The sequence below is a fragment of the Meleagris gallopavo genome, chromosome 19, assembly GCF_905368555.1.
Source record: "Meleagris gallopavo chromosome 19, MGAL_WU_HG_1.1, whole genome shotgun sequence".
In the NCBI taxonomy this organism is placed as follows: Eukaryota; Metazoa; Chordata; class Aves; order Galliformes; family Phasianidae; genus Meleagris; species Meleagris gallopavo.
In genome coordinates, this window is record NC_139422.1 from 1,230,484 (window position 1) to 1,245,350 (window position 14,867).

General features: G+C 54.0%; 1 protein-coding gene across 6 annotated transcripts in view; it reads right to left on the reverse strand.

The window, feature by feature from the left end:
• Positions 1 to 14,867, reverse strand: part of RGS3 (regulator of G protein signaling 3) — an 87,602-nt gene that overhangs the window by 18,571 nt on the left and 54,164 nt on the right. For all 6 annotated transcript variants that reach the window (XM_031556141.2, XM_085239337.1, XM_019621344.3 and 3 more), the window contains one exon: positions 8,535 to 8,657. In XM_031556141.2, coding sequence (XP_031412001.2) covers positions 8,535 to 8,657 — 123 coding nt within the window. The remainder of the gene's footprint in view (positions 1 to 8,534; positions 8,658 to 14,867) is intronic.

Below are 14,867 nucleotides of genomic sequence, written 5' to 3' on the forward strand. Positions count from 1 at the left end.
GCAGCACCTACACACAGCACGGGGCTGAGAGGAACAAAAGGAAGCCAGAAACTCAAAGCAGAACTACTGAAACTTGAGAAAATTTTCATGGGTCATTTTGAAAGTGCTCCTGAGCATCCCCCCCCATTGCAGCACTGCTCTTGGCCCCGTTGCCAGGCCCTGCACACAGCAGAGTGTTCTACCCATCCCCTGCTTCATTACTGCGCCGATGAATAATTGATACAGAGCAATTACTGTAACAGCAAAAGCAAGCAGGGATGTATAATCCCAAGCAGCAGGACCCACGCTGTGGCAAAGCAGCGAGGATGGATGGATGGCTCCAGTGAGACCCATGGGGGTGTGAGTGCTCACACTGCCCAAAAACCTGTGCTGGAAACACCTGGGAGCCCTGCAAGGAGGAGCTGTGCTCCGTGGGAGGAAATGACCCCATGGCAGCAGCAGCCAGCGCTAATCCCATTACTGCCATCACCAATTGATGGCTCTGGAAATGGGACCTGACCGGGCATCGTCCAGCGCTGTCGCTGTGTGTGGGATGGAGCCCAGCTGGGAAGTTCTTGCACTCCACGTTTCGGGATCAGACGGCTGAAGGTGTCAGCAAACAGCGTGGGACAAAACCTCCCCGTGCCACATGCTTTGGTTAATGTAGGTTCGCCACCGATGCAGCACCGAGCCCAACAGCCCTGGCCATCCTGGCCCCCAACCCACCCCTCCCTTCCCACAAACACACACCCAGATCTGCTTTCAGTAGCAGGGGCTGAATTTGTTCTCTCCTGCCCAGCACCAGAACACAGAGGGTTTCCAAAATCCCTGAAAGTGTGCGTGGTGGGCACATTGCGCTGCCGCCAGCCGACGTGGAGCTGGTGGTACAGCCCTGATCTGCAAGAGAATCTCAGAAAGTCCCTAATGCTGCAAACATCCCCTGGTCCCCCATGCTGCTCATTACCAACCTTCCCAGCGCAGCCCAAAGCCAGATGGAGTCACGGGACCCCCAGGAGACAGCGAGGCTCAGCCCAGCCCAGCCCAGGGGAGCAGAGCAGCCGCGTTTGATTTAAAGGACATTGGCGCTGCCTACAGCACGGCACAGACCTGCCTAGAAGAGGGCACAGCCCGTGGGCTGCAGATGTTGCAAGCAAAACGTACCAGATGTGGGCTCAGTTGCATCCCAGCCAGAGCAGCATCTCCCTCCAGCTCCGGCCCCGACGTGTGCCTGCAGCTCAGCGCGGCGGATGCTGGTGCAGCGCTTGGCTCTGCCTCCACCGTTATTAATGTCTGTGTCAGGCAGTGGCTGCAGCCGCCCCAGCCTCTCCCAGACACTGCTCCCTTGTGCCCCGTGCTATTTGCAGCTCTGCCAGCCGTCCCTGGAGGCTTGGTTACCTGCTGATCCCAGCAGACGTCCGCTCCGCCCGGAGGGAGAGCCGTGCATCACCCTGAAACCTGCTTCAAAGCTCCCCTTCTCCTGCCCTCCTCTGCCCCTGGGCAATGCTGAGCCTCAGACCAATTTCGGTGCTGCTTAATGAAACTCCGCTTCAAGTGGGAGGTTGTTTTTTTCCAAACTACTTCCTAAGGGGAAGGGGCAGCTCTGAAGCAGGAGATGCTTCGCAGTGCAGTGTGCCATGCACACATCTGCACTGCAGCACCACTCGCTGATGGATCCCCACCCCTGTGGGCTCAGGGGTGTCACTGCCCCAGGGGTCTCCACGCCTGTGTGCCCGGCTGCTCCCCCAGCTCAGGATTTGGAGATACAGCTCTGGTGTGCCCAAGCAAGGCACCAGCCGTGGTCTGCAGCCTCCTTGATTGGGAATCCAGGGCTGGAAGGCAGTGAGATGACGTCTGGATCATAAATATCCCTGGCAGTAAGAAAGCCAAGGGATGGGAAAGGGGAAGGAAGAAAGATCCATCATTGACATCAGAGCAGCAGGTATCAGAAAGGGGCACAATCAGGACATAGACTTGAGCAGGCTCTGTCGCATCCAACTTACAGTCCTGTCCTGACCCTGAGCAAAACCCCAATTCCTTCCCTTATCCATATGATCCCCATGGTCACAGTTTGCACAGGGAGCTCCCCATCACTGCTGCCAACCCCAAACCCAGCGTGTCCCCAGCAGAGCCCCACAGCCCAATGGGGATGGTGTGGAGGTGTGCTGGCATCCAGATAAAGGTGTCACCAGGAGAGCAGCTCAGTGGCCACCCAGAGACATCAGCCCAGCTCAGCTGAGCCCCCGGTGTGCCACAATGTGTCCCTGCATCCCCGGGGCTCAGCCCTCAGCATCCTTCCTCTCTCGGGACAGCAGGCTGAGGGTGTGTTGTGTGGTGCTGGCTGGAATCTCTCCTCGCTCTTATCAGCAGGGGCAGAGCACGGACTGTCTGAGCAGGATGAGGGATGTGGCAGCAGGATGGACTCAGTCATTGCAGAGCTGTCGAGAAGGACTCATCCCAGTGTCACTCACAACAGGACCACGAGCTGGGCACTGGAAACCATTGCTGCATCTGGCTGAATAGCTCTGCCTGTGACCAAGGCTGTGCCCAAAAGAATCCCAATGGTGCCAAAGACACCCACGGTAGCTTCAAAGCCCAACACAACTGACTGAGGTCAGCAAGCTTTGCCTTGCTGCTACAGGAGGGGCAGGATGCTGAGAGTCTCACAGGGAGAAGGATTAAGCTGCATCCCGCTCCCACACCACTCTGGGCATCACCACCCAGAACTCCCCAGTACTTCAGGCATCCTTCAGCTTTGCAAAAATGTCACAGTTCGAATAACTACTGTAAAAGCAATGGTGACACCCCCTCCTCAGGACCACCTCGTTTTCCTGGGGCACTGCTGTGTCCCTGCTCCCTAACGTTCCCTTATACGCATTTGGGCAGTGAGAGCCATGCGGATGCAGGAGAGCAGCACCACAGCCCTGCTCACGGTGCCAGCCCAAGTGCTTCCAGCGCCTGCATTAAATCACAGCAGCTCTGGCTTCAACCACTTAGTCTGTGCCTTTGACAACCCCGTGCAAATGATCTCAGCGATGCTCACCCCCCGGGCTGCTGGCACTGCTCCCTGCAGCACGCTGGCTCTCAGCAGCCCTTCAGGGATTCACAAGAAACAAGCTGCCAGGGTTTAAAAGCGCTCCCTGCTGTGATGGAGGTGCTGGCAACTGCTCAAGTCCCCACTATGCTGCCAGGTCCTCCTGCCTGGGGAATGTGGCACTGCGTGCAGGAGGTGCCAGAGAAACAGGAGCTGGTGTTTGCCAGAGGGGAGAGGTCTGCTCTCCTAATGGCTGTGAGTCCAGCTAAGCAAATGAACAAATAAAGCTGGAGCCGTGACTCTCTGCTGGCCCATCTGCTCTGCCAGCACACACGTGCCTCAGGAGCCCACGAGCAGCTGCCTTGTGCTGGTGGCCCAAACTGTGCCTCTGTGGCACACTGAGCAGTGGATGCAGAGTAAAGGAGGCAGTGCCTGGGGATGGGGGGGAAGCCGGGAAGCTTGGCACCCAGCACCCAGCCCTGCTCCAGTAAATCCATGCTTTGTACCACACTGCTGTGCTGGGAGCCAGCTGCTGTGCAAGAAAGGGGGGATGGTGGGGTGATGGAACCCCAGGAGCCCTCAGCACGCACCCAGGTCCACTTGCATGGCATGGAGTTCTGGGTCAGGCCAAGACCCTGCATTAAAAGGGCCCCTAAATTCATAAAGTGATGTCTGGAAGTGCTTTGAAGCTTCACAGAGAGCTGTAGCATGCCCTCCACAGAGCACCTAGGGCTGCATTTGGAGCTTGTGCCCATGAAGGAGTGCCATCAACCCAGCAGGAAAGCTCTTCCAGTGCAGCCCAGGAGAGCAGACTGCAGACAGGACTGCACTAAGCACTTGGATGGATCAATCTAGATCTAACTCTTCTATGGTTACAGCCTCATTCACACACATTATCATCTATTTAATTCCTGTTCTGGCTGAATTAAAGTCAACATGTTGTCCTCCTGGTGCCAAGGGTGAGCCCTGTGTCTCAGTGTGCTTTGAGGTCACCACTGCGAGATCCCACTGGCTTCTGATGGCACAGGGATTTCGATTGAGGACAGTTTCCTCCAGCTATTAAGTGGTTGAAGGTGGGCTGGATCCTGACTCACACCACAGGGTTGTTCCCACAGCCTTTCAGATCCACGGTGTTACCAACACAGCCTTTGGCTGCTGCCAGTAATGAGTTTTTCCGGCCCAGGATGAGAGCCAGGTTGTGCTTGCTGGTGTGGAACACCGCATTTATTTGCTTTCCTTTCATAACCTGGCTCACAAGCTCTGCCAGATGAGGCTTTAACCCTTATTGGGGCAGAGTGGCCTTCAATTGTTTCTCCTCATGAGCAGCCTGACAAGAGGAGCAAGGCGCTGAGAGGGCACGGGGCAGGAGGCAGGCTGGCCCTGTGGGTGCTGTAACGATATGGATCTTCAGTGCAAAAGCAAAGTGAAAAGGTGCAGAATCCTCCCCTCCCCTCACACAACCGATGATATCAAGCTCAGCCCAGCTGTTGCCAACCCAAGTGCTTGTCATGGCCATCACCAGCCCATGGGCGCACATGGAACCCCTCCAAAGGAAGGTTTTGGAAACAAAGAGAAGCTTGCTGCTGAAGGGAACAAGGTGCCGGGGACAGGCACAGCCAAGGGATGCAGACACACGGCAAGGCAGGTGCCTGGGCACAGGGCATCCTGGGGGAGGGAGATGGAGAGGAAGCACGGGGCTGCTCCCTGTCTGCTCATCCGCCGGGGCAGTCCTGGTGCAGAACCCTCCCCACAGCACTCCAGCCCTGGTTTCAATCATCTCTCGATTACACGCAGTTTGCTTTTGTTGACAGCACATTTACTTGCACTTGTCAAGTACGCTGTAAATTGTGAGAGAATCAGCCCTGCCCTTCCTGATCGGAGCAGCGGCCAGGAAGGGGCCGGGCGCCTCGTTCCCAGGGCCCGCTCGGGATCGGTCCACGCCTGCTCACAGCATCAGCAGCCACGGGGGAGAGAGAGGCGGCCGCGATCCGAAAAGTGCCGAGGATCCACCAGCTCCCTCAGGGAGCGCCGGGAGCACCCATCCTGGGCTCCCACGGCCCAAAGTCCGCACCACCAAGTGTCCGTAATTATTTAGCTTAAGGACAATCTACATCTTTCAGACACAGCCAGCCATCATCTCCGAGGTAATCTCAGGTCACGGAGTCAGAAGGAAGAGTAATCAGCCGTTCTGAGTGTGGAAGACACAAAGAAACAAGCAGTGAGAATCAGGTGGTCGTAACGGGTTCGTTATCTGCACGGCACTGCGCTGTTTGCTTCTGTCCCCACAGCCAAAGCTGCTGGAGCAGCTCCAGCCCCGGTGCCTCCACCTCGCTTTGCACTGCAGATTGCCCTGTGCTAATGTGGAAACTGGAGCAGTGCAGTAATGTAGGGTTAAAAAAAGCACCGTGCTCTGCGCAGATGGTCGTTACTCGGCCCAAGGAGGCAGCGTCGCTAACTCAATTAACGCATAAAGCTGCTTTTGCTATAATCACATTGTGGTGGCTGTGGCTCCTCACCAGCCCCAGCCCACCTCCAGGCTCTGCACCGACCCATCTGGGGATGTTTGTCAGCAAATGGGGTCACACCACCAGCATGTGTTACACAGCAGGTCCACAGATCCCTGCCCAGCGCAAGCAAAGGCAGGGAGCAGCCACTTCAGTCAGGCTCAGACCCCAGGATGAGGGGCAGGGATGTGGATGGAGAAAATACCCACAGCGCAACTCCTGTGAGCTGCTGCAGCCACAGGACGGGCTCACTGCTCAGAGTAGTTCCACCAAGCCCTATAGGGATGGCAGAAAAGCCACCAGAGAGCCCTGCTCCCACCCACATCCCATCGCCAGGGGACCAGCCAGCAGGATCACACCAACAGTCCTGGTTATCCCTAGGGCTGATGCTGCACCCACGGGCAGCAAAAGCTCATCAGGACTACGGTGGGACCACTATTGATTTGTCCCAACTGGTTTCTCTTCCTACACGCCCAGAATCAGACGCACCACACATGGTGGCTCCAGCACCCAACAGCTTCACCTCCCAAAGGGGGTGACGATGGCTGTCCCTGAGTCAGGAAGACCCTCATGCAAATCCCACCTACTTGGACGCAGTTCTGGGGCCCTGGTAAACCAAGAAGTGCCATTCCAAAGCCCTAAACTTGTCCTCATTCCCACAGCTCCAAGAAGTCACCAATGTACAGCTGTGCTCAGACCATCCAGTCCCTGCTCTCCAGACAGGACCATCCCACTGCAGAACCTCTGCTCCATCACAAAGCATATGTTTTGGAAAGGACTCAGGGCCACTGGCAGCATAGCTGTGCAGAAGGGAGAGCTGTGCCCAGCTGGGGGGCTGGAGGAGCTGCTTTGTTTTCTCAGCTCTGGTGTACAGCTGGCACACCACACATCTCCGCCTGGTACCAAGGCCACATCAGCCCGGGGCTCCTGATGCCCAACAAAGCCATGTCCCTAGACAAGCTGCCTCCTGCCATGCTGGCACAAATCTGAAGGCCATACAAACCAGATTCCCATCTGGAGAAATCAGCCATGCAGAAGCTGTTGTTTCCAGCTTAATTTGTCTGCTCGCAGAAGGTAGACACTGTCAGCTTTCCTTAAATAGCCCCAATATAAATGCCTTGTAAGCAATGAGAGGAAGCTCCCGGATCGTTCCTCCCTTTCAGGAGGCTGATCTCCCTGCACACACACCCTGTTGTACTGCCATCCCAGTGTGGTGTCATTCCAAGCAGCATCCGCCACTCCAGTGTGTCTGTCCTGGCTGTTCAGGAGCTGCCCTCAGACCCTGCGCTGTTTCCTCCCGCACTTCAGGATGAGGTTTGTTGTAAAAATGCAGCCAGGAAGGTTTATACCTTGCTGAGCTCTGAGCAAAGCAAAGCACCTGGCAGCAGCTCTCACTGCTTCTTTTCCCCCTCCCAGCCTCACATCCTACGAACAGGATTTCCATCAGCTTCTGCAAGTGTAAATAAATCCCTATCACAACACTGGAGAGCTCACCCTAGCCTCTGTTCCCCAAACCCTCCTCTCTGCCACAGGGGCAAAGCCTTCAGATGGTACTTTTTCACCTGTCCAGTGGCCCCACAACAGCATGAGGAGTGGGCACCCCCAGAGCTTTGCTCTGAGCCACGGGGTCTGCAGACTGAGCAGAGAGCCCAGATCAGCAGACAGCCCCACGCATTGCCCCAGACACAGAACCTGGGGTGGGGGTGGAGAGCGGAACCCATATCATGATGGAGAGCTGCTGAGCTCCCCTGTTTGCAACGCTCACAATTAAGGCAGCCGTGCAGAGCTTTGCCCCAGAGGATCCCCAGCCCAGATGGGATGTCAGCCAGCCCAGGGCATAGCCCTGTCACAGCATCATGACAGCAAGAGATGTTGCAGAACCTGGTCGCTGCACTGCCCCTCTGCTACTTGCATTTCTGGAGCTTGAGTTGTTAACCAGGTTCTCAGGCTTTTTGCGCTGTTGCTATTTTGGTAGGGCTGAACAGGCAGGAAGAGGAATCCAAAGGCTCTGCCTCCTGCAGAGACGCTGCGAGCGCTGACCTGGCGTGGGATGCTGCAGGGCAAAAGCTGCATTGCTCTGCCTCTATGCCTGGCAGCCATGCAGCGAGAGCAAAAGCCAGACCACCCAATGGGCTGCAACAAACGGCCCCACAGCATGGGCTCTGCTCCATCACTGGGCACAGGGAGGTGTCTGGGAGCTTTGCACCCAGGACGCCCAGTTGCATCACTTAAAGCATTTTATATGCGCAGCACAGCATGTTCCTCTCACCCCAGCACAGCAGCCCCCCCCCACTAGTCCAGTCCCAGCCCTCAGGGACCAGACGGCTCCAGCACCAACAGATCCACGCAGCCCCTCCAGGCAGTGCTGCCATGGACCAAGCGGAGGTGCTGACTGCATTCTCACCACGCAGACACACCCTACGTGCTTCAAACCCACTTCATGCACACATTTCTCCTGCCAGCCCTTCTGAGATCACGCTCCTGGGCCAGGCTGAAGCTCTCCAGTGTGGGAAAGCACCGGTGTGGCCATGCTGGTTATGGACAGCAGCACTCAAAGGACCTTCTCATGCTGTGGGAGCCTGAGCATCACTGCGTATCCGAGTGCACAGAAGGACACATCTCCACACCGCTGCTCCCATAACCCCAGTGCCTTTCAACTGGGACCCAGAGATCACAGCCTCAGCCGCCCCCTCAGCACCAGGTCCTGCCCTGCAGCCAAGTTCTGCAAAAAGGCCACACGATGAGCTGCACGGCCTCAGCTGTCCAAATACAGATGCTAGGAAGCATCAGAATCAGGCGGTGCTACTCAGCTCAGCGGATGCAAAAGCAATCACTGTTTCCCCAAGCTGGGCAGGAAGCTGCAGACGCAGCAGCAGCGCTTAAATGCAAACTCCCTCCTCACCTGGCACAAAAACCATCCCCAGAGCATCACTGGAGCACAGCACAGCCCCAGGGCACTCAGAGCCTTGCAGTGCCCTGAGCAGGGGTTCCATCAGGGCTGCACTGCACAGGCTGCTTACCTTGCTCTCTGTGGGAGCTGATGCCGGATGTTGCTGCTTGGTGATGTTCTCAGCCAGACACCAGCAGATCCTCTTCTTCTGCTCCTGGGAGTAAGCCTCCAAACTTAATAAGCACTCCGACTTCTGACGTAAAGGAAACACAGGCAGAGAGAAGGTCATTAGCTGCACGGCGCAGGCCCTGGCTTTGTTTGCAAACTCCTCACTTCCAGCACGCTGTCAGATGAACAAGGGTGTAAGGAGGGAGCTCATGGTGCCCAGAGCTCTGGGCACAAGGAAGTAAAACAGGTGAGAAATCAGCTGCATAGGGGCTTCTGCTGCTGGCAGACAGGGAAGGCGGTGGGTGCAGATTTGGCTGTAAGAGGTGGGAGCAGAGCAGTAAGGTGCAGGCAGAGCACTGGCAGTTCTGCACCCTATGCCACCACCGTGTGAACATGCTTATTCAGCTGCATTTGAAGGAGGGGGAAATAGCTCTTTGCTGTATGCAAACATTAGCAAGAAGTCGAGTCAAAGAAACAACACCTTGGGGCTGGGCAGGGCTGGGAGGGACAAGGGTCTCCTCCATTAGGGCACCAGGGGAAGTTTGGAGGAGGATGCTCAGCACTGCTGACATGCTGCCTGTGAGCAGTCTGTGGCAAGAACGAAATGAATGGAGAGAAAGGATGGGAGCCTGGGAGCACATCCCTGTGAGCCCAGTGTGAGCTCCTGGGCCCTTCTGCCCCAGCCTTACAGAGCCCTATTGTGACAGGGAACTGCTCTTCTTCCTCACATCTTCTTTGGGCCAAATCCCAATCATTTACAAAACTGTCTGCTCAAATTCCCTCACAAAAGCTCTTCCGCTGCTCATCTCTCTTGCAAAAAATGAAGTTTTAGCAGCAATTGATGCCTATAGGGATTTTGCAGTACTCGCTTTAAAAAGGGCCAGGAATGCCCAACAGGTTACCTCCATCTGTAGCCGGATGTGAAAAAAAGTGGAACTTTGGGACAGAAGTGCAAAGAAAGAAAAATGTTCTGTACTAAAATGGGATGAAAAAAGTCTTTCATTTCCCCCTAGGATTTCCTTGCAGAGGGGCAGCTCTCTGACTTGCCTGCTTTTCCCAGAAAGGTCAGACAGAACTAAGGAACTTGCACTGTGCGACTCCAGAGACACACAGCTGAAAGGGGAAATGCTGTTTAGTCACACCATTTAAAGCTGTTTGCATTGGATGCAAACTCATTCATGTGTAATCCACAATTCCTGCCATAGAGGTAAACAAACCAACCTCCCATGTCAGCTCTAGAGAAACAGATCTCTAGCCCAGATCTCTTCCCCCTCCAAGGAGACTTCTAAAGAAAGAAGTTTTGGTTTTTCTTGTGTCTGTGCTTCACCACATCTATTCCTAGAGCAGAAATGGGCTTAATTATGGAAAACGCATGCACAGGCTGATCTATACACAAAACCAGATAGAGGACACAAGGTGGTGTGACTCCGTGCCCCCAAACACCAATTGCTCTGATGCTCTGTTGGAACAGTAGTACTCATATGAACAGCTGATGTCTGGGTTTCACCCCATCCCACCACCAGGCTGTAGCACTGTGACACCCATCTGATCCCAGACAAGCATTTAATCTTTCCTGCTTTCAGGGGAAAGGACAGGTGCCCATCTACACACAGGAAGCCCAGGCTAGCACTTACCCACCCTGCACCTGGGGCAGAAGCAAATGATGAGAAGGACTCAGAAGAGCTTAAAAACCAGCTGCAGAGCCCAGTGGCACAACGGTGCTTTAACTAACGCACGCTCCAGTCCCCACTAAGCTCCTGCAATTCCCTGGGCACAAGGCTTAAAGTGATTCCAAGGGCATCTCAGCTCCCCTTGCTCATGATGGATGCGTGGCTCACCTTACCCTGCTGTGCAGCCCCTTGCTGATTTGATTACCATCCCCATTTCTCTGATTGAATTTGGCAGAAAGCGATGCTCAGCCACCACTGGCAGCCGATGGCAAAGTGCCTCTTTGCTCCCACCCTGCTCAGCAGCACAGCAGCAGAACAGCTAGGAGAAAAGGTAGCTTTTGAGTGCAGCCCGAGGAGGGCTGTAGGGACCTCACTGCCCAGGCCAGGCAACCAGGGCTGCAGCACGAGCAGCCGCTCTCAAGAGCACTGGGAACGACCTCTCACTACTGTTTTCATTCAGGGAGGCTGCTACTTTGCCTGCCAATATTTACAAAGAGAAAATAGGGTTTAATCTCACGATGCTGGGAAAGGAGGATGCAGATGGCGTGAATGGGATGTTTGTGACCAGATAAAGTGAGCAAATGAAGTGGCTGCCAGTGGCTTTCTGCCTGCATTCGTCCCAGCATTTTGAAAAACATGTTATTGCAGGTGCTGCTCAGTGAGGTTAGTGGACCCTGCAGGAGAGCACCAGGCAAACATCAAGAGAAGAGGACTCAGAGTAGCCAACACAAGCCATAACTGTGCCCTGTTTCAGCCAGTGGAGCCCAAAGGACAATTCCTGCTTGCCAAGGTGTGAAAAGCTCTCTGCCATAGGGCACTCCCCAGGCTGTGCACACAGGGAGACAGCAGGCAGAGCTCCTGGGTGCCTGGCAGATACCAGCCAAAGAGGGGACATCGGCTCTGTGGCCCATGAATCAGCTCAGGGCCTCCTGGAGAGCAGCTCCCAGACCCTCCACACCAAATGCCCTGCTGCAAGCACATCCCTTGGTGCAGGACCAATTGCACAACCAGGTGTGCAAGTGTGGCTCCATACATGGCTGCAAAGCAAAGATACAAAAAGAAGGAACCAGCTCCAGCCTGACACCTTCCATCCTTGAACTCAGCAACCAGCCTGGCACAGGGGCTGGCCTCATCTCAGCCTGCTGGCACAGCCAGGTCCCTGGATGAACGTTTCATAGAATCATAGACCTAGGGAATATCCCAGAGTTGGAAGGGAGCCACAAGGATCACCGAGTTCAACCCTGCAGAGCTTCCCTGCACAGATGAGCTCTGCTCCCCTGTGGGGTTTATAGCAAGGTGCTGCAAGGCTCGCAGCCTGGCCCCTGGCTCCATCATTCAGAGCTTGGTCCATGGCCAAACCCAGCAGAGATCCCAAAGGGGAAGTACCTCGGAAATGGGCTCCAGACTACAATAGCTTTCAAATCGCAGAGAAAACCTTCCACTGGTAAAACAGCAAGCCCTGGGAATATCCTGTGCACAACACTGCCTTCATGCCCTGCAGAGCTTGGTCTGATGAGAAAGTTCAGTTTGCTCCCTTGCTGGGGTGGGCCTTGGGGACCACATCTCTTCCTGTGTTTTTTGGACTGCTGGGCACACTAGTGGTGCCCAAAACACAGACACTGGCACTAACAGCATGGGTCCTATGGAAAGCTGAGATGGCCAAAAGGTGATGGAGTCTCATGGGTGCTTGAACAGATGCACACAGAGTTGCCATTCATGGAGCAGAGTAATCCCTGCAGAGAAGCGTGGCTGTGTGGCTCATTTTCAGGCCAGGGAGACTCTATAACTGGAGATAAAGGATGGTTGCATCCCATCCTTCCTTGCCACATCAAAGGTTGGCTCTTACAAAATGGGTTTTCTCACTGTCCTACAGACACAAAAGGGCAGGGAGCAGTGAAGCTGCCACGTCAGCTGCACACACCTGTGACACCTGGCTGAAGGGGTTCATAAGAAAACAGCCTTCACAGGAATCCCCAGCTCTGGCACAAGCCACAGAGCTCCCTGGGCAAACACTGCTTGGGCAAACAGAGAACAGGTCTATTGATTCCCATGCTGCAAAGGCTGTTTTCCCTCAGGCAAGAAGGCTCAGAACCATCAGCTTCAGAGACAGTACCACTAAGCTTACCCACCTGCTGCAGATACAGCCCCAGAGCTAAGGGTCCCTCTGTCCCCAGCATCACCCCAGAGACAAAGCTCCAGCAGACCCCTCTCCAAAATCACCCAGTGGTGCCTGTGTCAAAAAGCTCTTCATTACTTCAACTGCTTCTTATCAGATGCCCTTTTTGCCAACATCTAGTCAATGTGACCACAGAATTAGAGCCAGAAGAAAAATTTTAGAACTTCTGCTCTAAAATGTACATTTCATGATCATCTCAGAACTTGGATTGATATTGAACAGCAAAGATTCACACAACCAGGGAGGCAAAGTATATCTTTGATTGTGTTTCTCCAGCTGGGGAACAAACACTGCCTGCTGCTCCATCCAAAGAGATCTGATTTGGGAGCTGCTGTGATGCATGGACTGGGTTGTACCAGCCTGGGGCTTCTGCTACTTGTATCACTCCATGTCAAAGCCAGGTGAACACACACCAACGAAATATTCGGTGTCCCAGGCAGAGGAGCAGCCCAGTCAACAGCTCCAGAGTCACGGCTTTGTGTGCTTTGGCTCAGGGCACACACCAGGAGAGCACTGGCTTGGACCAAAAAAAAATGTCATTTGAAGGACAGATCCTTCCAATACAACTGCAAGCATTTCAGCTGCACTGAAATTTGGGGCACATGCTGGGTTGCAGGGTAGGACTGCATCTGCATTTGAGTAACCTGCATATTACCTCCTCAGCATTCCTCAGAATGCTGCCAGTCTTGCACTGGTGTTACCTCCCTGATCTTGAGATTCAGTCTGCAGAGCTCAGACTTCTCAATGCTGTGCACAGGGAACCCAGCAGCTGGGATCTACCATCCTTTGGGTGGAGGAAGAAGGAAACTTTCATTTGGGACAGAGTTAAACTGTTGCTGTAGGAGTGAGGTGGCAGATGGACTCAGCACGCGCAGGTTGAGCATCCAGCCTCCATGTGAGCTGGGTGACTCGAAGTGATGCGTGCCACAGGCCCACATGGTGCAGAACCCAGCAACTACCTGTGGGACACCAGGAAGCAAAGGAAAAGTCCAAGAGCAGGAAGAGATTCCTGAGCCCAGGACCAGCTCAGTGGGTAGAGGGAGGGAGTCCCCCCAGCACCAAATAGGACCATGAGCAGGAAGGGGAAGGCAGAGGAGCACACTTTGCCTTCTCTCAATGTGCATCAAATTAATGCAATAAAACTGACAGAAGCAGGCAATAAGGAGTGTAGTTTTTTTTTTTTTTTCTTAAGTCCCTAAGCATGACTGACTCCAACATTTCTAACCTTGGCTGCAGTGTTTGCTCTACTGTGACTCTTGAGAGAGATGAACTGTGAAATCCCAGAGGATCTTCCACTTTCCTGCAGTATAACGCGCCCCAGCCCCAAGCTCACCTGGCAAACAACACAGCCCATGAACCTGACAAACAACGTCTCTTTACTTAGAGCAGATGAGAGGAAATTGAGACAACTTCAGCTGAGCACATAGCCCACAGATAACCACACTCTCTCCCATCCTGCACACAGTACACAACGCCAGCTGACAATGATGGACTGTTCTAGGAGGGATGAAGGCATCACTCAGGCTGCTCCAGCCCACCTGGGAGCTGAGGAACTCAGAGGGTTTCAAACAGCAGAGCCCAACCCAGGCCACCAGATCTCCAATAATGTCAGGAAAAGGGAAAAAGGAAACAGGTCCCTTGACTTTGACTCACTGCCAAAATCATCCCATTTTGGGTGGAAACACATTCAGCCCCAAACACAAGTCTTACAGTCATCACTTCTGGGTCAGAAGAGAGCAGTAGAGAACATCTCATCTGTAGTTGACTGTATCCCAAAAATTTATCACTATTGGTGCCATCCTTCCACTGCAGGAGCTCACGGCCACCAAGTGCCCTTTTCCCAAGAGGCCCTTCTCACTTCTGACCCTCGCAGACCTTTGAGCACATTCCTTTCCCCAAGGTCTGGTCTATGGGAGCAGCATTAGCTTTCACCCACCCTAATGACTAACCCCACTGCTCCAGCACTGATCTGCTGCATCACCTCCTGCTTCCCGAACTTCCAGCTGCATGCACACGTAATGATTGCTGGTTTTACCATACCAACACTAATTCTGAACACAGTGAAGCAAGAGCCAGGTTTCCCAGGTTCTCTGATAGAGCAATGCTTACAGAAGATGATGTTGAGGTATAAACCCAGAGTTTTTAACCATTGGTTACATACTACCACCATCTCCCATCCTTCTAGATTTTCAGGCCAAGTAGTGCATCATAGCAAGGCAAGAGCCTCTGAGGGCATCTGCTCCAGTTGTTCTCTCTTTGCACCTCTCTCTCTGTCATTAATAACACCTCTCTATGTTCTTGACCAAACAAATCCAATCAAACAAATCCACCATAGCTGCTCTGTTGTGCTGTGCAGGTTTAATGTCAGCTCCACTTTTGTCCCCATTACCAAACCATCTGCCTAAACACTCCCTACATCTGCCAAAAAGTGCCCCAAAAAGCTCCTAGC